General features: G+C 37.6%; 1 protein-coding gene across 5 annotated transcripts in view; it reads left to right on the forward strand.

The window, feature by feature from the left end:
• Positions 1 to 1004: 1004 nt before the first annotated feature.
• STXBP5 (syntaxin binding protein 5) overlaps positions 1005 to 27367 on the forward strand; it is a 157146-nt gene continuing 130783 nt past the window's right edge. For 4 of the 5 annotated variants that reach the window (XM_005894662.3, XM_005894663.3, XM_070376830.1 and 1 more), the window contains exons 1-4: positions 1005 to 1157; positions 2402 to 2499; positions 21691 to 21772; positions 26038 to 26138. In XM_005894662.3, the coding sequence (XP_005894724.1) occupies positions 1005 to 1157; positions 2402 to 2499; positions 21691 to 21772; positions 26038 to 26138 (434 nt within the window). Of the gene's footprint in view, positions 1158 to 2401; positions 2500 to 21690; positions 21773 to 24291; positions 24419 to 26037; positions 26139 to 27367 lie in introns of those variants that run through there. The other variant, XM_070376832.1, reaches the window with a different exon arrangement.

The raw sequence follows: 27367 nt of genomic DNA on the forward strand, positions 1-27367 counted from the left end.
TTTACTACCCCAGCTGCAGGAGAAGCAGCTGCATCCACTGGCAGGGCGATTGAGATGGGAGAAATTTAGCCACGGTCTGGGATTTTCGCAGAGGATAATTTGAGCCCCAGCTCCACTCCGACGGCGGAGGGGGGGCGGGTACGCGCGGTGCGCATGCTCAGCAGCCCGGCTCCGCCGAGGCCCAGCTGCCGCCACCGCCGCGGCCAGCGCTGTAACCGCGGCTGCCGCTGCTGCTCGGAGCGGGCGTTGGTGCCCTGTGCCGAGGCGCCCTGTCAGGCGGGAGGGAGCGGCCGGGCGGGACCGCGGACGGCGGCGACGGCGGTGCCTGAGGAGGGCAGCCGGGGCTTTGAAGGAGCGAGGGCGGGCCGAACCAGCCGCGGAGAAGCGAGGCAGAGGGCGCGGGGACCCACCCCGGCGTCCTGCGTGCGATGCCCGGCGGGCAGCGGCGCTGAGCGGCAAGGAGGCCGAGCGGCGAGCGCGGACGGAGAGCCGGCGACCCCCGGGAGAAAGAGGAGGAGGAGGAAGCTGATCCGGAGCGGGAGGAAGCGCTGAGGGACTGCGGGGGCCCGGGCGGGCGACGAGCGGCGGGGCCGCGGGCCATGGACGCGGCGGCGGCGGGGGCGAGCCGGGGCGGCGGCGCGGCGCAGAGTCAGCCCGCCGCCAGGTGAGGCTGGGCGGCGCGGGCTCGGGGCGCCGCCGCCACTGCTGTGCCGCCGGGCCGCGGAGCGAGGCGGCGGCGGCGGCGGCGGCTGAAGCGGCGGCCTCGGAGCGAGAGGGGTCGCCGGCGGGGCTTCTGGTCGCCGCTGCTCTCTCTCGTCGTCGCAGCATTTCCTGTTCGGATTATCTCTCGCTTCTCCCCAGCTGCCTCCTTCCCCTCACACTCCCACTCGCGCCAGCTCCTCTGCGTCCTCGGTCGAAGCTGCTCTCGGCCCGGGCCGGTTCCCCAGCGCCTGGGGACGCCCCTTACCTCGGCTCCCGGGGTGCGAGGGAGCCCCGCCGCGACCATGAGGAAATTCAACATCAGGAAGGTGCTGGACGGCCTGACCGCCGGCTCGTCCTCGGCCTCGCAGCAGCAGCAGCAGCAGCAGCACCCACCTGGGAACCGGGAGCCCGAGATCCAGGAAACGCTCCAGTCCGAGCACTTTCAGCTCTGCAAGGTGAACGGAGCGCGCAGCCCCGCGAAAATTGGGGTCGTTCTAGGGGCACCTCGGGCTTTAAGCCCGAGTGCCAGGGTTAGAACGCCAATAATACTCAGTACCGCGAATAAAGGGCTTGCTCCCACAGCACACATTTGCTTGGTGGGCTATTTTGGAGATTGACATCATCTTACTCCTCTTTTAGTTGATTTTCACATGCGGCAATCATTTCAGGATTGCTTCCAACATACTGACCTTTAATTCGTATTCTTAATCAACAACTTTTATATTCAAGCATTCTGATAGATCTTTCACCGACTTCCAAGTTTCCTTTGGGAACAGTGTCTAACGAATATTGTTTATGAAAAAGCTAGACGTGTTCAACTGGATGTTGGCTCATTTTCACCTTAAAATGTGGTAGGAGACTTCACATATGAAATCACAGGGTCTTGTTAGCCTTGTGTTTGGTGGAAAAGTTAGAAGTGGAATTTTTGCCTATTAATGGTACGGCAATTGCCATAGTGATGTGTAATTCAGAAAGAATGATGCAGCGAATTAATTCACCAGCTGCTCAGTGAGAAATACAAACTTGTGTCTGTATTAATACCTGGCTTCTTCATAAATACCAGGCGTTCGTAAGTCAGAGTTTAAGTGTGTATTATACTTTTTGCTTCAGTATCCTAAAATTAAGGATTTAATACCAAGATGCAAAAATAGATGCTGTATTTATTTTCCTTCTGTTACGGTTGCAACATGATGAAATAGATTTTTGCTAATTCCTTTGCTGAATCCTTAATTAAGACAGCATTTTCGTAAACGTACTTGCATTTAACATAGAAATAAAGTAAGGATGAAGTTATCACACTTGAAATAAGCATGAATTGCATTTTTAAATGAATTTATAGAATTTTTTTACCACTGCCAACTTTAATAATTTGTTCTCAGACATAATAGTAAAAAGAACGTTAAATTTTTTTCTAAAGAGTACCTCTGTGATGAGAAAGTAGAAATGTAACACTGGGATCGATTTTCTTTTTTTTTTTTTTTTTTGGTTTCAGTTTTTACTTGCAGAAGTTTTTATGTGATGTAGAATTCATAGTTTTCATAGTGTTTTTTTTTTTTAAATAGCAGTGCATGTATGTGTGTTTTGTTTCAGTTATAATAGGTTCTTAATTGGTTCTAGGTTCTAATGTCTCTGTTGACTTTTCTGTTTTAAAACTTTGCTTCCTGCCCTGGTTGCTGTGATGTCACTTGCCTATGCCTAGACTGTTCGCCATGGATTTCCCTATCAACCCTCAGCCCTGGCCTTTGATCCTGTACAGAAGATCCTGGCAGTGGGAACACAGACTGGTGCTTTAAGGCTGTATCCTTTCATTTAAGTGAACTTTTCCCCAGTCATTCTCTATTGCTGATTAGTTGCTTTTCCTGTGTAATTCCAAAGAAATGGTATGATCAGGTATTAACGTGAAATCCTGTGGTTGTGTTTTTCCCCGGGATTATACACACGAAAGGTTGTGTGTTGCCTTGTTGTGTCTTGACTCTCAATTTATACATCGCTAAAAACATGTAAAAAGAGTTCTAAAGGTTTGCGATAATAATTACTGTCTTTGCGAGGAGGTAGAAGTTTCTAAGGGGAAATATATCTGCTTATGGTAGTGGTCTATTGAACAGACTGTTGAGGATGAAGCTTAAGGACAATTGTACAAGGCATATTTTATTTGCTTTTTAAAAATATTGTTCATAGTAGATGTTCCAGTTATGACCTATTTATTATTCTATTGAATTAGAAATTGAATTTGAATTTGTTTCTGACCCGATCATCTAGAAAAATTAGAAAACAACTGTAAATTTTATATAGTTACGAAGTGTTGCTGTTTTCTTAGTATAATGCAAATAGAGAGGTATACTATCTTGATATGTTTTCCTGTCATGATCTACATTTGTGATGTATATGTAAATACTGTGAGGTTAACTGTACTCTTAAGTATTATAGAGAAATTTTTCCTGGTTATGCATGAACTATAATTTTATCATAGCATGTTTTTCCAAATATCTATTCATTCTTCAAGATCATTTTTTCAGCCTGAACAATGGAGAATATTTAACAATTCCTCTCAAACTATTTAAACTTGAAGTAAAATTGTGTTTACACTTACTGTGGCATTCACCTACATTGCCCTTATTTTTAAACTTAAGATTTTAAAAAGAAAATGCTTTGTTATAGGAAGCAGGGTATCTGCTTCCTATATATTAGTGAAGTAATGTGTTGGTAATAAATAGCAAAAAAACACCAGATAATAAACAGAGACACAAGGAACTGTGCTCTCCACATTTTAGATTTATCTGCCTCCTGAGAAGAGGGAGGGGGTGGGAAGCTTGCCTTTGATTTAACATGTATCTTGCATTTCCTTACCTTTCAAAGTCTTCATTTCAAGGTAGGGCTATATATGGTATCAGGATATGCCTCGTTTCCTTTGTGATTAATGTGCTATGTTCCAAATGCTTATAAAAGTTTTCCTTGAATTGTGTTACTAAGTTAAGACTATCACTCATAGTAAATATCAATAGTACTCTCATACCTAGTAAAATGGTAATATCTGACCAGGCTAGATCTCAGTTTGTGAGTTTCTAAGACAGTATGTCTAAATGGTTCTTGCCCAAATATCTAGTTGATACTGAAGTATTTTTTACTTCATTTGTTTAGATATTCCTATATCCAGTGATCAATACCTTTCTAGTCTAGGATTCCTGTTTTAGTCTTGTGCAGATGGGACTTAAATTTTGGCAGTGTGGGTACTAGTTGTCCAGCACAGCTCTGTGTAGTGACAAAAGTAGTGTGTTGTTGGATCTAGATGGACTGTTTAGAATGAAAAGCAATTTTTTTTGTTCCCAAAAAGAGTATCACCTGGACTCAAAGGGGGAAAAATGTGGAACTACATTAGTTATTTTTAGATTATTTTGGTTTTCTTTTCAGTGGGTTTAATTTTTACTATTTTCCCAATTGAGACCCAATGTGTTCTCAATTTTTTTATGTACATAACTGTTTTAACAGCCAGTCTGCTCCTTTTATTACTTAATATAATAAGTACTGCAAGCAAGGCTGACTTTATAAAACCAAGTATTTTTCTTAAACAAGACTTTTTATCCCTAATGCATTTGAGTAATTAGCATATTAATACACAAAGGGAGAGGTTAAAGAGTTAGGCCTAATGTTAATTGCCAAATGACAGCAGGGATCAGGTGTACAAAATCATCACTTATATCAGTCTTTTGCTTTTGTACATGTTTAAATAGTTAAATACTATATGAAAAGTAAACCTATAATTTACATTTACACCTAATTTTTTAGAACTTTTCTTACTATATTTAGAATGAAATTAAGAAAGGAATTTATCAAATATATTTCTGCTTTCTCTTTTATGAGATTTACATGAACATTCCAGAGTGATAAATTGGTTTGCCTACCAGTAATAACACCTAGTCATTCCTCCTGTTAAGTTTAGGTAGAAGATAAGCTCATGAGCTTTATTATGGCTTTGATTTGTAGAAAGTGACTAAGATCTTTTTATTCTTATATAATTTCTACCATATGTGGTTTAAAATTTGTTCATTTCTCCATTCTTTGTTTTGAAAACTGGGCAGCTATAGTTTATTTCCAAGCTCCATATTGATTTAATGTGCAGACTTATTCTAAGTCTGTTCTTTTGCCCTAGCTCTTTTATGTTTTTCACTATTTTATTCAGCTTCTTTTAGTCCTTTGTTTTCTTCTCATATTAGACTCTTATAGCCTATAATACATTTGTTCTAAAAGATGTCTTTAGGACAGAAATATACTTGTAAATCAAAGTCTTTTCTTTCATTTAACTGTGGAGCAGAGTAGGGGATTTTTAAAAGTGGGATTGGGCTATTAGAATTTGGATTGCGTATCTAATTTAACTAATAGAATATCTTCCTAAATGTTGAAGGACTATATTAAGTTCTGTTTTGAGATTAGGAAAAAAATATGGAATTTATATCTGATATCAAATGTTTGTAGATAAGAACTGTAGAAATCTGAATCCTTAAATAATATCTAACCAATAATGATGCAAGATAAATTGAATGTATTTGCAGCATTAATGTATAGCAAATGACTGATCTAATTATATACACATGCTTTATGTTCAGCCTTCTTGGCTTCTGGAGTGAATATGAGGTTGGAGTGAACTTACTGATAGGAAGCAGGAGAGCATAATTTTATATGCCAAGTCATATAGTAGTGATTTAATTATCTTAATTCTCTTGCCATGTAGAAGTGGGTGCAGTTTGATTCTTCCAAGTAATCTAGGCATCAGAACTATTGGGATAAAATAATCATTTGTCCCCAAATGGAATACATAAAAGGGAGAAAAATGGTTCTAACTGAAGAATGAAGGCATTGCTAGGAATGCTGCTGTTGTCCTTATGTAGACTCAGGGTTTACTAGTATAATTTTGAATTGCATCATAGTCTGTTGTAACCATGGTCTACCCTGATCTTATTTTTAAGGTAATTTTTTCTAAACACAATGAGGTCATTTTACATATGAATATTTCAAGGACTGTGCCAAAAAATGGAATTTCAAATTTACTGAAGTTTTGTAAAAATTCATGAGTTTTTTAAGTATCAAAATTATCAAAGAACCTCATTTTTGTCTTTCTGACTTGTGGAAAACATGATCGGCAGTCTCTGCTTTGATAAGGTGTAGACCTGTCTTTCAAATTTCAGTGTAAGGTTATTGAATGCAGAGTTATAAAAGGCTTTCTGTACATTGGAGTTCATTTAACAAGCACTTATTAAATGTTAACATTTGATTATGAATTGTGCCCTTATCTCTTGTTCATGTCTTGCCACTAAAGAATTATGTGTCCTTGAGTTAGGTTTTTTCCCTTACTTTTAAAATGAAGATGCTGTATTAGATGATTTCTTCAAGAAACAACTTTTTGATTCTAAGTAGCTATATATTGTCCTGAATGGGGAAAAGAAGTGAAAATGTTTCTTACTTTCAAGGATTAAAACTACACATAGTTGAAGCTAGAATTATTTAGGAGTCTACTTCCCAAGTGGTGCTAGTGAAAGAACATCCTTGCCAATGTAGAAGACATAAGAGATGCAGGTTCGTTCCCTGGGTGGGGAATATCCCCTGGAGGAGGACATGGCAACCCACTCCGGTATCCTTACCTGGAGAATCCCATGGACGGAGGAGCCTGGTGGGCCATGTTCCATAGGGTTGCAAAGACACAACTGAAGCGTTTTAGCTGCAGCAGCAGCTACTGACATAACACAAAGTGAAACTACAGTTGAATTTATTGCATTTGCTGACATTTCTGCACATTAGTAGGTGAGGATCCAGAATGGTAGAAAAGAAGAAATTGGAAAATTATTCTAGGCTAACTGAGGTCAAAAGTAGAGAAAAGAGTTATGGTACTTTGGAGGGATACTAAAGAGACTGGTTGAAATTGTGATCCTAATTGAGTTGGGAGAAATAAGGAACCAGTTGGTGGAAAAACTTGAGTGTCAACCTGAGTTACCTGGGCGTTATTCAGTAAGGAATCATTGTAGCTATGTGAGAGATATGCTGTCCGGTAGGCTGTGACCTTTCGGATTTTTAACAGGGCAGTGTGTCATGGATGAAAAGAATAGAACCAAGGCAACCTTTGTATGTAACTGTTAATCCCTATGGGTAGTAAAGTGGATCTAAAGCAGGGGAAGTAGAATGGGAACTGGGGAAGGACTTGAGGACTTGTTTGTATCAGGTTTTAGAGGGAGTCACTGCAGATAAAATTCTCAAATTCTGCCCTGAGGCAATTACAAGACAGAAATGGAAAACTTGGTAAAGAAGGTGGCAGAGTAGTATTGAGTTTGGAATAACGTCATCTTTTAGTTTACTCCTCTTGCCATTTTGAGAAGGTAGCCTAGACGTATTTTAGCTTAAGAAGTTGATACAGTTTTATATTTGATTGCCTTTGAGTTGCTCCCCAGTGATTTCTTGGATTTTGTTATTGAGCTAGTGTAAAGTCACTGTTAGCTGTTTGGCTTTGTCCGTTTATTCTTGGTCAGTGTCTCTCAGTAATGCTAGCGTTTGGGGCCGGATAATTCTGTGGGTTTGTCCAGCATGTTGTAGTCTGTTTGGTATCCATGGTTCCTACTTACTAAATGCCAGGTTACCTCTGCTGTCAGTGTGCAACCCAGATGCCCTCGTACTTCCAGATGCCCTCACACTTCCAGATGCTCCTGGTTGAGAACGACTACACTCTGTCTTAGGTCTTCTACCAGCTAAGTTGGAATAACCCTCCTAGCTCATGAAGTGATAATCAGAATTAAATGCAATAATGTAAAAGTATAGTTTTTAAGAGCATGCCAGGACTGTTTCAGTGACTGTTCAATATAATATTATTATAAATACGAGTTTTTCCCGTGGTTTTAATTCTCACTTCTTTCATTTATTTCAGCAAATGCTTACTGAGAGGCAACTCGGTGCCAGGCACTGTGTAGGAAGGCCTTAATTTCATTTACTTTTATAGCTGACACAGTCTTTGAAGAAAAGATCTTAAAGTACTATTTTTGTTTTTTTTAAAATGGTTGTGTTTCTTTCAACCACAGGTTTGCAAAATTGTTACTTAGATGTGATAAGATAATATGTGAAGATTTGTTACACACAGTGGTTGATAAATGACTGCTTAAAGATTTTGTACTATAAGTTAGCATTGCAATGTTTGACTTGCTGCTTATTTATTTTACAGAACATAATCACAATGTTGGAAAAATTTGGAAATAGATTTTTGTTCAAGTAGTTAAAAGTGAAACAGTTTAGCTAGAAACTGTTTTTTAAAAACCACATTTTTATTACTCTTCTTCCCCACCATCCTTTTTATTCATAGAGGAATTCTAGTCATTTGAAATTCTAGCTGTAGAGGAGAAACAAGGACTTTGAAACACTTTTATTCCTCAACTCTTAACTCATTATAGAGGACTTTGTATAAAAGGAAGAATGAGTACTGTGTCAGCTATAGGTTGTGATTCTCAGCATGGATTATGGCAGCAGGAAAAAAAGACACATTGACTTTAGAAACTACCAGAAAAGCTGTCTGCCTGAAAGCAGTTATTTTACAATGAATTTCTTGTGGAGGGGAAAAAAAGTATGATAGAATGTGAATGGAACTGAAAAGGGATATGTTAGTTACTGGTGAATCAAATTTGTGGTTGGTAAGCACTTTTGGCTTAAAGTAAGATAGGTGTTTTTTTTTTTTCTGTTAGGTATTCTCTTTGTTTTCCTTTTTTTTTTTTTTTTTAGTATCATTTGCTTTTAAAATTATAACCTGACTTTGCCATTCTGGCAGAGAAAGGTAAAGGAATATTGGAGGAATTACCTTATTAAAAGTTTATGTTCTGCTCTTCAGACTAATTTTGGATAAACCAACTAAAATCTCTAGGCTTTTAGTTTCCTTTTTTGTAAAACTAGAAAATAGGGATCTGTGATTTCTAATAGTCCTTTCAGCTCTATGATTTTGAATTTCTGCTGAGGATTTGGGAATGCTGTGGACCACCTCTGTCTAGAGTATCTTCTGATTGGTTGTCCTGAGTACCTGTTACAGAGGGTGAAGTGTTGGACTCACTTCCATTGTGGGTTCCTTTACTTTGTACCCATTGACTGCATTCATAAGTCAGCAGATACAGAGTTGTAATCTTTTGTTTACAAAAGGGGGCAAGGAATAACATGTGAAGAACATTTTTTTGTTGTTGTTGAAACAACAGCTCACTTTGAGTAAGATGGTGAATTGTTGCTTTTCCTTGTATAATCAGTAAGTCCTCAATATGACATAGGAAAGTTGCTGCTGCTGCTAAGTCGCTTCAGTCATGTCTGACTCTGTGTGACCCCATAGACGGCAGCCCATGAGGCTCCCCCTTCGCTGGGATTCTCCAGGCAGGAACACTGGAGTGGGTTGCCATTTCCTTCTCCAATGCATGAAAGTGACAAGTAAAAGTAAAGTCTCTCAGTAGTGTCCGACTCTTAGCGACCCCATGGACTACAGCCCACCAGGCCCTCCATCCATGGGATTTTCCAGGCAAGAGTACTGGAGTGGGGTGCCATTGCCTTCTCCGATAGGAAAGTTAGGGAATTTTTAATATTGTTAACAAAGTTTACTTTCCTTTCTTGAGTGTTAGTGGTCAGGTTGTAAAATTAAAATGGGATTACTTAAAAATAATGCTGGGTTCCTAATTATATGATTTAATTAAATTTTATATAAGAAATTTAAGAGAGACTAATTTCATTGACTTGCTAGCATGTAATTTGAGTAGCAAATCTGGTAATTGTATAGTACTTGGAATAGTAATAACTAGCAATGTACATGTAAATAAGTGAACTATAGGGGTGATTATACTTAAAAAGATAAGCTTTGGTTGTCTTTCTTTGACTTTTAACTTCATGCACTGGAAGCAACACCTTATTTACAAGGAGGAAATTAATAATCAGAGTGTCAGCATTGATTTGTAATGTTAAATTGAGAATATCCTGTCCTGATTTGGTGCATTATCATCATTAGAAGGTATATTTGGTATTTTAAGATTGCAGATCAATGAAATGTCTTTGGTTTGAACTAAACAGATGTCTGTTTAAGGATATAGCAAAATGATACAGAGAAAAGGACCTTTGCCTATATGATATCTTTTAAATTTGGGGCTTCCCTGGTAACTCAGCTAGTAAAGAATCCACCTACAATGCCGGAAACCCTGGTTTGATTACTGAGTCAGGAAGGTCCCCTAGAGAAGGGATTGGCTACCCACTCCAGTATTCCTGGGCTTCCCTGTGGCTCAGACAGTAAAGAATCCACCTGCAGTGTGGGAGACCTGGGTTCTACCCCTGGGTTGGGAAGATCCTCTGGAGGAAGGCATGGCAACCCACTCCAGTCAGTATTCTTGGCCTGGAGAATCCCCATGGACAAAGGAGCCTGGGGGACAAAAGTTCATGGGGTCCCAAAGAGTGAGACACGACTGAGCAACTAAGCATACCTTTAATATTTGAATGCCTTTTGTTAGACATAGTATAGTACTATAAAACTTTGGAGGAAGTAGAACAGAGTAGCTGACTTGATTTCTATTAAATAAACAAAGAATACATAAAACTGTCATTGTCAAAGACTACCAAAAGGTACTTGATATATCTATCTCCCTTGCCTTAATCACTTGTGAGATAAATCACTCTAAGAAGAAAATAGTACCTTCAGATTTAAATACTCAGACTTCTTACCATGAAGATGTTCAGGCTTCCATATAATGTCTTGTACTTTTAATTTGAACCCATTTCTGATTTTTATTTGTAACATCAAAGAAGAAAGATAAGTTAGTTATCTTCCATATATCATTATTACAACTTTTAACATTTTTGAAGAATTTAAAGACTAGTCATCTACTTCTGGATTTGGTGATCCCAGTTGCTGTAATCTCTCACTGTTTTGCATTCATTTTAAAGAAATATTGAATTCTGTTAATCGCTCCATTCAATGTGTTACTTTTGTTTTTTGGGTTTTTTTGGGCAGGAGAGTGCTTGAGTAGAAGGAGGGTTAGGGGAAAGAATCATTGACACAGTGACTCCTTACTACTTGTGCTCCACAGTGGGCCATGTGTTAATGATTCCTTAAGTCTAGAATCCTTTTTTTTTTTTCCCCATTAAATAATTCTTTAAAGCTGAATGCTTTTGTCTTTGTGATGTATTTTTCGTTTTAATTTCATCCCTATTTCCATTCATGGAGCCATCTTTTTCTTAATTCACTATTGAAAATCTAAATTTCTATATTATCATCCTTTTATATGTAATATGATATAGTCATTAAGTATCTAAAAATAGACCTTTAGGAATTTATTAACTGTCAGAAATGTTATGAGAAGATGCAGTAGAGTCCAAAGCAGTGCAAATTAGAATCAACCAGTATCCTCTGCCTTATATAAAGTTCAGAAATTTGGACAGAAGTCAGTATACAATTATAAAATCAAAACAGAAGGAACATGCAGATTCTTAAATGATTAGCTTAGTATGGTCTCTACTAAAGATCATATAAAAGATGAGTGTATGTGTGCATCAAATGAGGTAATGAAGACCTAAATCTTTAATTCAGGAGTCAGCAATTTTTTTTTTTTGGTAAAGTGCTAGGTAGTAAACATTTTGGCTTTATCATCTCTGACCCAGCAACTCAACTCTGCTAGTGTAGCACAAAAGCAGCATAGACTGTGTGTGCAGGAAAGAATGTAGATACTCCAGTATATAACTTTATTTATAAAATCAGGCAGTGGGGTAGATTCAGCCCGCAAGCTGAAGTTTGCCAATCCTTGCTCTAGTTTATTAGGCTTCCTTGCTCTTAAATTAGGGAGGAATGCTCAGGAAGGAATTATTGGGCTTCCCGGGTGGCTCAGACGGTAAAGAATCTGTCTGCAATGCAGGAGATCCAAGTTCAGTCCCTGGGTTGGGAAGATCCTCTGGAGAAGGAAATAAACCCACTCCAGTTTATTCAGCTTCCTTGCTTTTAAATTATGGAGGAATGTTCAGGAAGGAATGACTACAGAGATTTTTATAGTTTGATAAATTACACTTCCACACTCAATTTAAATTTAATCTTTTAGCCATAAATAGAAAAATATAGAAAAATACTGTAAAGAACCAATGATACATGGTACCATTATATACCAAGTTAATTTATTTTCATAAGTTTTTTTTTGACCCTGTGAAAGATGAATTATTTTTCTGGTGAATTATAATTACTATGATAATGAATATGACTTATCAGGCATCCTTTGGGGACAGTTCAGTCATCAGTTGTATTATTGAAGTATTCAGCTTGTTTGAGACCTTTTCTTCCTAATTTTAATTTAAAATATATTGATTGATATTTGTATTTTTTTCTTAATATTTTCATTAATGTTATATTGAGATAAGTAGGAGCATTTAGATACTTCTAAATATAAAAATGAATGTAAACATTTTGTTAAAGTATTGTGATTTCTTAGATGTCTGCAAATTTTGATGAAAAATCATTTTCATTTGTGGAAAAAAACCTGCAAAAATGTATTAACAACAACAAAAACTGATAAAGCTCTTAGAAGTAAATTTATGTGCATGATAGGTGCATGATAGGTCAGATAGGTTGCTCACCCTTTCTTGGAATGAATATACATGGTACTTAAATTGAAAAATTATATCTACTTTGAAAAAAAATTTTTTTTAGGTTAATTTCCTTCATATGATAATAGGTATCTAAAATCTATATCATACATTATATTTAATGAAAAATAAAATTAAAAAAATGAAAAATTTTTATCATTGTTCACTGTCTATATAACTTTTCACTAGCAGTAACTACAAACTTTATTCAGTAAATAAAGCTAATTTCCACTTAGTTTCACTTTTCCAACTGGTGTTAATCCTTCTAAAGGTTATTATATAAAGACAAATGAAATGATGACATACTGAACATATGTATTTTTGCTGGTGCTATGATTTAAAAATGAACATTGATCTAAAATAACATTCCCTTAATCTGGGCGTGAATACAAAGAAAAAAAAAATTAGCTAATGCTTTTGACTTTAGTACAGTCTTCATTGGGAAATTAGAATTTGCTAAGCACATGATGCTATTTGCAAAATAATGTAGACTTAGAAATTATACAGTAGTTACTATTGAATAATGTTTTATTTTTTAATTAGGGATATTTTTATAACACCTTTTGGTTGTGTTTCTCTTTCAATAAGGGCTATCTAGAACTTTCAAAGCTTTTCCTGGTGAGGTTGTCTGTTGAAGAGTGATTAATCTTACCCTTTCTTGAAAGTACATAATCTTTTGTGGTAATAGCCGCTACCTTGGCTTTTTTACAGCAGTACTCTGCCAAACGTGACTAAATCTAGTGGTATCAACTATTGCAGTACTTTCTGCCAAATTGCTTTCCTTTTGTGTGTGTGTGTGTGTGTGTATATATATGTATATATTAATATATATATAATATGTATATATATTTTATCTTTTGAAAGGGACAAAAAATATTGAAACAGATTTTCCATATTTGTAGTCTCTGTACTATATTTTTTATAATGTGTTTTATTTTTCTTCTAAAATTCACTTGGCCATACATACTTAAGAACTTAGCCATTAAGCATCTGAGAATGGATGCTGGGATAAAAGATTGTTACTTGATACGTGAGAATGTATGTTCCTTCTTGTTTCTTTAACCCAGACCACGATTATTTATGACTGTATTTTACAGATGACTGAACAAGTGGTTCATTTGAAAGTATATTTATGTATCAAAAGCCATTCTAAAGAACTGCCTGTGATAGTAAATATAATTCATTTTGACCCCTTTAGAGATAGTCCTAACTCCAAAGCAGTAAATAATAAGTGAATATTTTTCAACCACTCTATTCAAAAACAATAAATTCTTACTCAAAACAATAGTGGACGATGTAGCTCAAGACCTATTTCAACCAGTTAATGCTATAATTGGGGCTGCCCAGGTGGCACTAGTGGAAAAGAATCCACCTGCCAATGTGGGAGATGCAAAACATAGGTTAAATCCCTGGGTCAGGAAGATCCCTTGAAGTAGGAAATGGTAACCCACTCCAGTATTCTTGTCTGGAAAACTCCATGGTTAGTGGAGCCTGGCGGACTGCAGTCCATGGGGTCGCAAAGAGTCTGATGTGACCGAGCACGAGCACTATGCTGTGATTATACTGTAGTCTAGACGCTGCAGTCAGTTTGAGTTGATGTGTCACTCACAAGAAAAGCAGCCAAACACATTGGACATTCACTGTAAATTACTAAAAATTGTGTTAAGAAAGTTTTAAATGTTGACCTGTGCATCTTAAGTGGTTAATTTTAGCATTTTGTTTTACTGTAGAAATAGTCCACAATATAATTTTGCTTAGGTAGCAGACTAGCAGAATGTTAGGATTGTGAATAAGAAGTAAAAATTACATCCACCTTTATGACAGTGTGGCTAGTTTCACTTCTTAATGTATAAATTTTTTTGGTAGACCTTACTCTTCAGAGCAGTTTTGGCTTCACAGCAAATTTGAACAGACAGTACAGAGATTTCCTATACATCCCTATTTCCACTTCGCACAGACTCCCCCATTATCAGCATTCCCCCCAGAGCAATACATTTGTTACAGTTGATGAACCTACACTGACACGTCATCACTTAAAGTCCATAGTTATGGAAGGGTTCCTTCTTGGTCTTATACATACAGTGGGTTTTGACAACTGGATGTTGACACATATCCACCTTTATAGTATCATACAGAATAGTTTCACTGCCCTAAACATTTTCTGTGCTTTACCTATTCATCTCTTCCCTTCCCCTACCTCTTGGTAACCAGTGATCTTTTTCCTGTTTCCATAATTTTGCCTTTTTTTCAGAATGTTATATAGTTGGAGTCATATAGTCAGCAGCCTTTTTAGATCGTCTTTCATTCAGTAATATACGTTTGAGTTTTCCTTATCTCTTAATAGTTGATAATTCATTTCTTTTTTGTGTTAAATATTATTCCATTGGCCGAATATACTGCGGTTTGTTTATCCATTCACCTACTGAAGGACATCTTTAGTTGCTTCCAAGTTTTGAAAAAGTAGAAATACACATCCATGCATGGTTTTATGTGTGGATATAAATTTTCACCTCCTTTGGGTAAATACCAAGGAATAGGACTACTAGATTGTATGAGTATGTTTAGTTTTATAAGAAACTGCCAAATTGTCTTCCACAGTGGCTGTACATTTTGTATTCCCACCCAGCAGTGAACAAGAGCTATTTGGCCACATGTCATCATCATCATTCGGTGTTGTCGGTTCTGAATTTTGGCTCTTCTAATACATTTGTAGTGATATCTCCTTGTACTGATTTGCATTCCTCCAGTGACCTATGTGGGGCATCTTTTCATATGCTTATATGCCGTCTGTATATCTTCTTTGGTGAAGTGTCTATTAAGGTCTTTGGCTCATTTTTAATTGGGTTGGTTGTTTGCTTATTGTTGAATTTTAGGAGTTCTTTATATATTTTGGATAATGGTCCTTTATCAGTTGTCTTTTGCAATTTTTTTTCTTCAAGTCTGTGGTTTGTCTTGTTATTCTCTGATACTGTGTTTCACAGAGCAGAAGTTTTAAATTAAGTCCTGTTTATCTTTTTTTTTTCTCTTTCATGAATGGTGCCTTTGATGTATCTAAAGAGTCATTGCCAAATGACTAGGTTTTCTCCTATGTTATAAGAATTTGATAGTTTGGCATTTTACATTTAGGTCTGCCATCCATTTTGAGTTCATTTTTGTGAAGGATGTAAGGTCTGTGTCTAGATTAATTTTGGGTGGTAAGGGGAGAGGAAGCATTCTGTAGGCCTGTGTGTAGGTCGTAGTCTTTTTTCGAGCCTGTGCTTCAGGACTGTGAACTTCTCAACTGTTCTCAATTCCCTGCTCCTCCCATCTTTGCCAAAGGAGTTAGGGTGGCTGGAGAGGGTTGAAGTTGATTTCCCTTCCTTCAGGCCAGTTAGGCTCTGATAAACCCCCAGCAGTTTAGGCTCTGTTTATTGCTCCCGAGGGTAGACCTTGTTATGAACAGAACACTCCAGTAAATTTAAAAATGGTTGCTTTTCCCTTTCCAAGAGGGCATTTTCCTCGGATAGAACATGGTAGAGAGCTCTTGGAGGTAAAACTCACAGAAGTGTGGGAAATCCCCCCTCCCCATGACTGGGTCCATCTGGGGTTTCTTACAAACTTGTCTACATTAAGCCTCCAGCAGTTCATCATCAAGTGTAATCTAGGTTTTCATGCCCCAGCACTGATTGCTGCAAATGTGTCTGCTTGTTGGTTCATTTTGGTATGTTGTCATTCTCTGTATTGGCCTGTCTCTGCAGTTTTGGGAGCAGTCATTTGCCCTGTGAATTCTTTTAAATCTAAAATAAGTTGTTGATCTTTAGTTTGTTCAGCTTTTTATTTGTTGTTAGGATGAAATGACAACTTGCAAGTGTCTTATGTGCTGGACCAGAAATCAGAAGTCTGTATTAATTTTTATAGGTGAAAAATACATGATCTTTAATTTTTAAAAAGGTGTTTAAATTGATGTTTGTCAAGTCGATGAAACTATAAAGTTAGGGGTGCTATGCTAAGTCGCTTCAGTTGTGTCCGACTCTGTGCGACCCCATAGACGGCAGCCCACCAGGCTCCGCCATCCCTGGGAGTCTCCAGGCAAGAACACTGGAGTGGGTTGCCATTTCCTTCTCCAATGCATGAAAGTGAAAAGTGAAAGTAAAGTCGCTCAGTCGTGTCCGACTCTTCGCGACCCCATGGACTGCAGCCCACCAGACTCCTCTGTCCATGGGATTTTCCAGGCAAGAGTGCCGGAGTGGGGTGCCATTGCCTTCTCCAAAGTTAGGGGTACTATACTATAAAAGTGCAAATAATTGCTATTTGACAAAAATTTTAGTATTGTAAATACATTCAAAGTTCATAAAATATGAAATGTTCTTCACTATCTTAAACCTATTAAGTTGATTAGAACTAGTTCAGATGGAAGTAGCAAATTTTTAGAAGTATGAAAAGTAAGACCTACGATGAGATTAAGGGGATTCATAATTTTTCAGATTTTTTTTCTTCAAATGAAACAGTTTAATTTGTTGTTCTTTAATCACTAAGTCGTGTCTCACTCTTTGTGACCCTGTGGACTGCAGCAGGTCAGGCTCCTCTGTCCTCCACTGTTTCCTGGGGTTTGCTCAGATTCATGTCTATTGAATTGGTGATGCTAACCATCTCATCCAGCATGAGGGTCTTTTCCAGTGAGTCAGCTCTTCGCATCAGATGGCCAGAGTAATTATTCATATATAAATAAACACCTTGTATCTGTGTGCGTGTGTTTCATAGAAGATAATGCTTAATTATGCTTTTGCCACAAGGTTTCCCAGTTTTTCTCAGCCATGGCTACACATTGGAATGATTTGTGGAACTAGGGGGAAAAAAATGAAATAAAGCAATGCCCAAACATGTGCTTAGATTTCCACTCTAGATAGAAAATTCTGATTTAGTGAGTCTGGCATGGAGTTTGACATTTGTAATTTCTTTTTTGTTGTAATTGTTCATGGCTGCTTCTGATGTAGAGCCAGAATTAAGAAAGACTTGTTAAATGTTTGGTAGACAGGGTAGTAGTGTTCTTAGTGAGGCAAACGATAGATCAGAAACACATTCAATATAGTATATGTAGAGAGGATGTCATTTTAAAGCAGTCATAACATCTTGAGATTTATGGTATAACCGTGAGGAAACAAGCTGACACTTTGTTCTGTCATTGCCTTTGGAGACATCGCTGTGAAACTGATGTACGAAGTATTTATGAAGATGAAAAGGAACTGAAATTCTGGGGGTGCCTTACTCATCTTCCTAGCAGTGTATTACTGGACATGAGAAACAGTAGTGAAAGGCCATGGAGTCTGATTAAGAGGTTGAAAAGTCTAGTCTTAGGTTTGCAGGTGATCCTTAAACCGATGAGGTAAGGGAGGCAGGGGCACAGTTCACAGGTGAGAATGCTGCAGCCCACATAGGTTGTCTTCGTTATCACAGTTCAGTTTGCGTATTTCCCATTTTTTTTCTGGTTATCTGCTACCTTTAGAACTTTCTTTGAGAACAGATTGTATGTATTGTTTGCCCTTTTATTTGTTGCCCCATTTATTCCTCATAACAGTACAGAATAACAGAATTGAAAGCTTTCACGTGCATTGTGATTTGTTTATGTTCACACAGAATAAATGGTAGACTAAAGCTCATTCTCTTTTCATTTTCAGAATCCTTTTGTCAATATTCTTTGACCACACTATGGCGGTATTTGGAATTTATCTTTGTTACTGAGAAATAATCACATTACAGTTTAAGACTTAGGCCATTGAAAGTAAAAATCATCCACCGACCTTTTATTCACAGAATAGTATGCTGGCTCAGAGTAGACACCTTGAAGTCTTACTGGAACACTTGAAGAGGTATGAATTACCCTGTTTGCTGAAAGTCTAAGGATGTACTAAAAGAAGTGGTAACAGAAGTTAGTGGAAATCTTCTGGCTTTCTGATGGATTCAAATACTGTGCCTGGGCTTACTGTTTTTAACGATGTCAGGGAAGAACAGTTTACTCTTAAAAGTCTTTCTTGGTTTGTTGGCAGAATGTCTGCTCAAAGTTACATTCACAGAATGTGACATAATTAAACATGGGATAATTTATTAGTTACTAATTTATGAGTTCATGAAAAATATGGTTATCCACATCCTTGTTTTAAACTTTGCAGCATATAAATGTATTTTCAGATACTGCACAGGATATCAAAGTCCTCCACTTGCTTTCCACTGTATTAATACTCCAGTCTTCTGTTTCTGGTTGCAAAATTGAATATGTCACTTCTGTTGCTGTTCGAACAATACTGATACTTTCTTTGACTTTTTCTTTGTTGACAGGAATTGATGAACAGATTCTCTAAGAAGATATATAATTTAAAAGATCTTAATAGTTTATTAAGTACAGTATGTAGCACTAATCATTACCACATTCTTCATAAAAAGTAGAGGTTGTCCAAATATGTGTATAGTGCATAGTGGCAGTGACAGCAGTGAAGTTTGCTGAGGAATTATTCTTTCAGAACGTGTGATTGGCTGAGGTCCCATTGCCTGCTTCTTTTACTGTTTTTTATTCTATTTTGCTGACAGTACAGTGGAAAAATCCCAGAAGAAAGAAGAAGCAATATGAGGAGCTGTTGCTATGATTGTAATACCGACCTAACAAATGACTGGAAGGTCAAATGAATAGGCTGGAAATATAGATTTCCTGGAATTTTGAGAGCTATAATTGACCCTAAAGACAATTTAGTCTAGTCTCCTGATAGAAATAAGAACTTTGAACGTGTTTTTAGTATCCTGTACTTTTGGTTGACTTTCTGAAAAATGAGCTTAATTTTACCTAAGAAGATATGACAGGACATAAACAGGTTTCTTAGATTTTATAAAGTCATTCATTCATAGATATTTATTAAATGCCTGCTATGTGCCAAACACTATTGCAGGTTCTGGGAGTGAAGAGATAAGATCACCATATTCCTGTTACCTGAAACTCTTAAAAGTCTAGGTAGGCTGTAAGGAAGGCTTTCAAAACTTTATTGGTTTTATGGTATTTACTTGCAACTAAAAGTTACATTTGGTCTGGTTTTATTGTTTCAGACTAGTCTGACTTTGTAGTCTCAACTATAAGTGTTTCCTCTGTATTTTCAGTTTTAAAATGACTTGAAATAAGTCAGGTGATGTTTAGAAGTGAAAATTGGTCCTTTCTTTTGGGGAAGTGAGGTTTGATGATGGTGTGTTCGTGTTTGTGTCTCTGTGATGTCCTGGAATTATTAATAGACTGCATGAGTTCAAACCCCAGCTTCCTTACTAACTAGCTATATGGCTTTGGGTAACTTATTTAACCTTGTGTAAAAGTTTCCTCATTTGTAAAAATGTTGCTTATAATAGAGGGTGCTGTTTGTGAGGTGATACATGTATAGTACTTGACACATTGTTTTCAACAAATATTAGCTGCTATGATGATGATGATGATGATGATGCACTTACTTCTTTACTCCCTCCATTTCCAACCAAATATATATGTGTGTGTGTGTGTGTGTGTATAAAACCATTTAGGCGACTGAATGAATGCTTATTTTGAATTTAAATTTGGTATGGTAGTATAAAAGATTCTACTAGATCTAGATCTAGTAGATCTTTGTTTCTGCTTATGTGTCCTCTGTCCTTACATGTATCTTCCTGATTATTCTTCATTAATAGCTAGTTTTATTATATTACTTATTCCTGTAAATATTTCCCTCTCCCCCTCCTCCCCCCCCACCCCCCGCCATTGCTTTCTTAGAGGATTTCCTGCAGGACATCTGGGCCTATCTAAAACATTCATAAGATATTTGGTCCATGCCAAGCGCTTTCTTGAATTTGGTCCTGTCTAAAATGTCTATGAGCATACTTGATCTATGCAAAATGGCTTTGGACAGGACCCAATTTCAGGAACCTTATGGTGTGAACCCAATGTCTTAATGGTCATTTGAGACAGGATTCCATGTCTGTTCACCTTGAGGGTCATGTCTAAATTGGGAGATCATGTCTGTATTCAGAGACTCTGCTCCCAGTCAAACAGCCTTATCTTCTGCAGTTCCTCTTCAGGAGTCTTGCTGGTTGGTGCTTGTCTGGACAAGAACCATGAGTGTAGCTGTGCAGGAAGTGTCTGGTGTATGTCATGGGTCAGGTATATTGTTGGTTTACTCCAGAAACAAAGATGACTGGTAGGATTAGGTAGATATTAAAGCCTTTGATAGGTAAGCTGTAGACAAATTGAGACTAAAGGTATCTAAGGTAGGAAGATTGCAACATTTTAAAAAGAATACATTGGAATTCAGAATTAGAAGGTAAGATAAATTGACACAAAGAAATATCAGTGTAGCATTATCTCAGCTATACTTCCTAGTTGTGTGACTTGAGAGAAGCCATTTTCTCTGTGCTTCAGTTTCCTTGTCTGCTTGTGTGTGTGCATGCTGTCGCTTCAGTTGTGTCTGACTGTGTGAGACACAACTGGACTCTCACCTATGGACTCTGGCCCGCCAGGCTCCTCTGTCCATGGGATTCTCTAGGCAAGAATACTGGATTAAGTTGCCATGCCCTCCTCCAGGGGATCTTCCAATCCAGGGATCAAACCCACATCTCATGTCTCTTGCATTGGCAGGCGGGTTCTTTACCACTAGCGTCACCTGGGAAGCCCCCTTATATGTTTATATGCAGGGTATTTTATATTCTTTATGGTTGTGAGGATTGAATGAATTAATATGTATACTAAGTTTAATATAATGCCCAACATACAGAAAATGCTGTCTGTTTCCTGTTATTATATGGAAATTAATATTTACATCTTAATCTGTATTCTAGTATATTGTAAGAGACTGATAACATTCATTGGTATTATAACTTGCCACAGTTACAAACATATATATGTGGTTCTTTGTTATATTTTTAGCCTATGGTATTTAAAAATGACACTACAGGAATAAATACTAGTGAAAAGATAGTTGTTTCTAAAAGCAGTATTGCAGAATGACATATGTCTACTTTTCAGACTTGTTTACTGACTTGGGGAAAATTGGGTGCTCTATAGATCAACTACCTTTTCTTTTACTTTAAATGAAAGAAAAAGACTAGGGCTGGAATGAAGTATATTCAATATATGTAGCTTGGTTCTGTATATTGCTGTTTTTAACTTTTTTGTCTAGAAGAGATAGCTGTCTTATTTCTTTTAGATATAAAATCTCTGAGATTTCTGACTATCAACAGAAAGTAGCTGATTAGATCGATGCATAATCTAATTCTAAATCTCAGCCTTAGTAAATAGCCTGTATTGAATATGAGGCCATGGAAATATTTGTCTGTTATATAACTTTATCAATTGCTATAAAAAGCCCACACATACCATAAACTCCTTAATGAAATTCATGACAGCTTTGGTCGTCCAGGAGTAGAATGTTACTGCCAACATGACAGTGGAGCTGCGGTAATTCAGCTTCAGTTCCTGATAAATGAGGTTAGTGAGTTGCTTTACTCTCTCTTTGCTTACCTATGAAATAGGGCCATATCCCATCTTTCAGAATTCTTGCATGCAATTATATTTCAATATTTGAGCAAAACCAAATTTCTTGTAGGCCAGTGCTAATAGTAATTCACTTTAAGGCATCATCATGGACAGTTACATAAATAATGTAAGATGTTTCTCAAAACAGTGTTGAAAATAGAATGACATAAGGTAAGATCTTTCTGGTACAATGTGCTGCATTTAAATTTTATTCCACGGATATTGAAAGTTATGTAACATATAAAAATCTGCATTAATTTTTTTCAAAGATTGATCTTATTATAAATAACAAAATGCACTTCTTGCCAATGAGTTGTTTTGAAATACAACCAGGAAACCAAAATCCATTAGACACTGGTTATTGTCCAGAGTTCTTGCTGTATCACTTACTGGGTGAAGTAATTGATACCTTTCTTTCCACTACAGTGTAAAGTTGGGAGGGAATTAGAGATACATCATTTTATTAGTAGAATAAACAATGTGTTTGCAGGTTTTAAACAAGTTTGAGCAGCTCTGACAATAGATGTTTTCAGATGTAGGGACAGGCAGGAAAAGTTGGTCATAGAACAAAAGCAAATTACTCCAGAAAAGATTCTGCTGTACTTGGATGTGAGGGTAGTTTATGGGCATTCTTTTTGCCCCTGGGTCCTTGGGTTCCATGGAATGAATTTTTAGATGTAAATAAGAGAAAGAAAATATTTTCTTCATATCAGAGGATTTAAGTGAGGCAGTAGAGATATACAGAGCTAAAGAGAGTAATATAAACATTTTAGTAAAACTAAAAAGGGTAGTATATTTTAGTAAAACTGTGATCCAAATGATACACGGTTGTGTAGGTTTTTCAAGGTCAGAGGGAAAAACTTCAGTATTCAATTCAGTATTCTGTGTAAGATTGAGCAATAGGCCTTGTAAAATGTTAAGATACACATAAAAAATCACTATGTAGAAAGTTGTTGAATCCATATGTGAGGTTTTTTTCCTTTTTAAAAAAAATTATGAAATAATTAGAATGGCCACGAGCTTCAAGATAGAGACCCTATGTACCCTCTCCCCTTTCCCCCATAGTAATGTTTTACATAACAATAGTAAAATATTAAGCCAGGAGAAAGACATCAATGCTATTTACTAGACTACAAGCTGTATTTTGAGTTCACCACCAGTTTCTACACTCTATTGTGTGTATGTGTGTATAGTTTCACGCAATTTTATTGCATACATACGTTTCATGTAATGACCAACAGGAACAAGGTACAGGTCAGTACCAGCACGTAAAGGAATGCCCTCAGGCTACCTCTTTATACTTGCAGCCCTTTCTGCTCTCAGACCCTAATATGTGGCAACCGCTAACCTAGTCTCTGTCTTTATGTTTCTGTTAAGATCATTTTTTTAAAAGCAATGTAAATAACATTGCAAATTGATTAACCATGCACCTAAATTTGGTCTACCCTGGTAGCTCAGGTAAAGAATCCACCTGCAATGCAGGAGACCCTGGTTCAATTCCTGAATCAGGAAGATCCCCTGGAAAAGGGACAGGCTACCCACTCCCGTATTCTTGGGCTTCCCTTGTGACTCAGCTGGTAAAGAATCTGCCTGCAATGCGGGAGACCTGGGTTTGATCCCTGGATTAAGAAGATCCCCTGGAGGAGGGCATGGCAACCCACTCCAGTATTCTTGCCAGGGAAATTCCTGTGGACAGATGAGCCTGGTGGGCTACAGTCTGTGGGGTCGCAAACAGTCAGACACGAGTGAGCAACTAAACACAGCACACCTAAATTTTTGAAATCTTAACTAGTCGATTAAAAATCTTATAATCTTATTAGTTGATTGGTGGCTCAGACTGTAAAGTGTCTGCCTACAACATGGGAGACCCGGGTTCAATTCCTGGGTCAGGAAGATCCTCTGGAGAAAGAAATGGCAACCCACTCCAATACTCTTACCTGGAAAATCCCATGGACAGAGGAGCCGGATAGTCTATAACCCATGGGGTCGCAAAGAGTCAGACACGACTGAGTGACTTCACTTTGACTTTTCACTCTCATGCATTGGAGAAGGAAATGGCAACCCACTCCAGTGTTCTTGCCTGGAGAATCCCAGGGACAGAGGAGCCTGGTGGGCTGCCGTCTCTGGGGTCACACAGAGTCGGACACGACTGATGCGACTTAGCAGCGGCAGCAGTCATTATTCATAATGCAGGATTGTTTTCTGTAGAATTTATCATAAAGTTCTTTGATATTTTACATGTTTAAATGTTACACTTTAAGTACTTCAAAATGACAGTTTTAAAACATGCTTAACAAAATATGACTGTTTAAATGGGAATGGCTATGGAAATGTGAAAATTGAGAGTAGCTATTTGCTTTCAGTTTTGGAAAAGCATTATGTAGGTAAATGAGCCACCATAGGCAGTCAGCTGTATTTTGGCTCTACATCTTCTCTTCTTCCTTGAGATACTAAGATGGGACAAACATCTTGAGAAAGAAGATGACCTGGTCTGAAACTATGGTGGAAGTAAGAAGGAAGAGTACAAATCTTGGATACTCTGAATCCTTTGAGTTTTCTGCTTCAGAGTGATGAAGATGTCTTCTAGTGACAAGGAGAGTATGTGGACTTTAAGTATTTCTGGTTTCCAATTAGTCATATTGGGGCAATAGGAGTAGAGTACTTTACCCAGTAGAGTACTGGGTACTCTACTTTACCCGGTAGAGTAGCCCTCATCGAATTTCAAAGGTGGAAAGGACTTGGTGAGATCACTGAATGTAAATCGTCTTCAGAGCTGTTTTAGTTCTCTTGGATAAATGATAAACTCTTCCTATTTTAAAAGAGAGATTTTAAGATTTCTCATCATAACCTGAAGGATTGGAATTGCAAATCTTTTTTGAAATTAAAATAAGTTCTTCATGTTGCATTTATTATCTTATTCTCTGTTAGATGAAGAGTATCTTCTTCCTCTTTTGAGGAAAAACATTCATATGTCTTAATAAATCAGCCTTAGTCTATAGATTTTTAATCCAATTCACACATCAAAATCATGCCTGGCAATTAAAAAAAATAAATCTGCAATGGTTCTTGATCTAAAAATTCTGATTTGTCAGGTTGGAGGTGAGACTGAGTCCCCTACATGATTCTCACACGGTGCCAAAGGTTTTCTTTTTCAGACCTGATAGTGTTTAATAGTTTTGGCTATTCTAACTTTCTAAATTAGTCAGATTCTTCAACGCTTTGGAATGTGAAATTGTAGAGAGCTGAATGCTATCTTTGTTTTCCATATCATTATAGTAGTAGAATTATGATCTAAGCAAAGTACGTTCATTTGTCTTAAGCCAAATCAAAGTTACTTCATACCATATATTTTAGTCAAGGGAGTATGTATGATAAGGACAAAGTAACTTATGGTCTGACTTCTAATTTTATATAACTAGTTGTTGATAGCTATATCCAACTAGATCCTAGTATCAGTTCTGAATTCAGTTGCTCAGTCATGTCTGATTCTTTGTTACCCCATGGACTTTAGCATGCCAGGCTTCCCTGTCCATCACCAACTTCCAGAACTTGCTCCAATTCATGTCCATCGAGTCAGTGATCCCATCCAACCATCTCATCCTCTGTCATCCCCTTCTCCTCCTGCCTTCAGTCTTTCCCAGTATCACGGTCTTTTCTAATGAGTCAGCCATTTGCATCAGTGGCCAAAGTATTGGAGCTTCAGCTTCAGCATCAGTCCATCCCAGTGAGTATTCAGGACTGATTTCCTTTAGGATTGACTGATCCTTGATTGATCCTAGGATTGATCTCCTTGCAGTCCAGGGGACTCTCAAGGGTCTTCTCCAGCACCACAGTTCAAAAGCATCAATTCTTCGGGGCTCAGCCTTCTTCACAGTCCAACTCTCACATCCATCCATGACCACTGGAAAAACCATAGCTTTGACTAGACGGACCTTTGTCAGTAAAGATCCTAGTATACTTTTAGTTTATAAGATATTAAATTGTACTTTAATTAAATTGTTTAAGTTTAAACATAATTTTTATACATCCATATACACATAATACACTCTTCTACGTCTGCTGCTTAGAATTTGAGTGAGGCAAATGTTTCTCAGAACTAAAGCTAATATTGGCAAAAAGCTTTGAAATTTGAGAAGGAGATTTTTTGGCAGCCCTTTTAGTAGCATTAATGTTTGTAAATATATTCTATATAAAGTATATTACACTTTATTTTTAAGGGAGCTCTTGTGAGTGCCTTGGCTGATGACACCTTACATTTATGGAATTTACGTCAAAAGAGACCTGCCATACTACATTCACTTAAATTTTGCAGGGAAAGGTAAGAATTTCCTCAGTTATTTTATGTATATGCTATTTTATACTTCTTGAAATTTTTTGAATATTATTCTTTAATTTTTTGTGCATGTGATGGATTTTGTGTGCAATCTAAAAAATAATTCAAAAACTTAAGCTGCTATACAATAAAAAGCAAGTTTCCTTCCTTTTCATACCCGTCTTCCTCTATAGAGGTACCCACAGAAATTTCTTTTGTGTCCCTCTAGAACTATGTAAATATATAAGCAAAAATCTCTGTATATAGCTTTTTTATTTGCATAAAGGTAAGGCATTACATATTCTCTGTGAAACTTGTGTTCATTTAATAAAGCTGATCGATTTTTTTCATATTGCTATATTTAAATCTTCTTTAGTCATTTTTATAACTGCATAATACTTCGCTGTATGGAATTGCCATAATTTATTCAGACTGTCTTCATGAATTAACTGGAAGTTTGATATATCTAAGACTGGGTTTAATATGAATGAACATTTCTGTCATTTTCAGTTTATTGTTCATTATTCTTTGTGATGTTACATATTTCTGTGCCCACTTAGGCAAGTATATCTATAATATAAATTTGTAGAAGTGAAATGACTTGGTTATAAAAATCTCACATGACTTGTGAATTTTGTGGGTGATTAGAAAGGGCTTTTTCACTCCAATTTTGTTAAACATTCTCTCATATTTTTTTAAAGTGCTCTGAAAGCTGCATTTTTGTGCTTAAACTTTGATTCATGTGGAACTTCTTTTGGCATGAACTATGCATAAGGAATACAGTCTCTCCTCCCCATTGTTACGAGGTGTATTTTTTGGTGTGTATATGCGTATTTGCTATGCTCTGCTTAGTCACTCAGTTGTGTCATACTCTTTATGACCCATGGACTATAGCCCACCAGGCTCCTCTGTCCATGGGGATTCTCCAGGCAAGAATACTGGAGTGGGGTGCCATGCCCTACTCCGGGGACCTTCCCAACCCAGGGATCAAACCCAGGTCTCCCACATTGCAGGAGGATTCTTTACCATCTGAGCCACCAGGGAAGCCCAGAAATACGGGAGTGGGTAGCCTGCCCCTTCTCCAGGGGATCTTCCTGACCCAGGAATCGAATTGGGGTCTCCTACATTGCAGGAGGATTCTTTACCACTTGAGCACCAGGGAAGCCCATATATGTGTGTGTATATATATATGTATATCTGTGTGTATGTATATATGTGCATGTGTGTTAAGGTTA

This window comes from Bos mutus, chromosome 9 (genome assembly GCF_027580195.1).
Source record: "Bos mutus isolate GX-2022 chromosome 9, NWIPB_WYAK_1.1, whole genome shotgun sequence".
NCBI classification, from domain to species: domain Eukaryota; kingdom Metazoa; phylum Chordata; class Mammalia; order Artiodactyla; family Bovidae; genus Bos; species Bos mutus.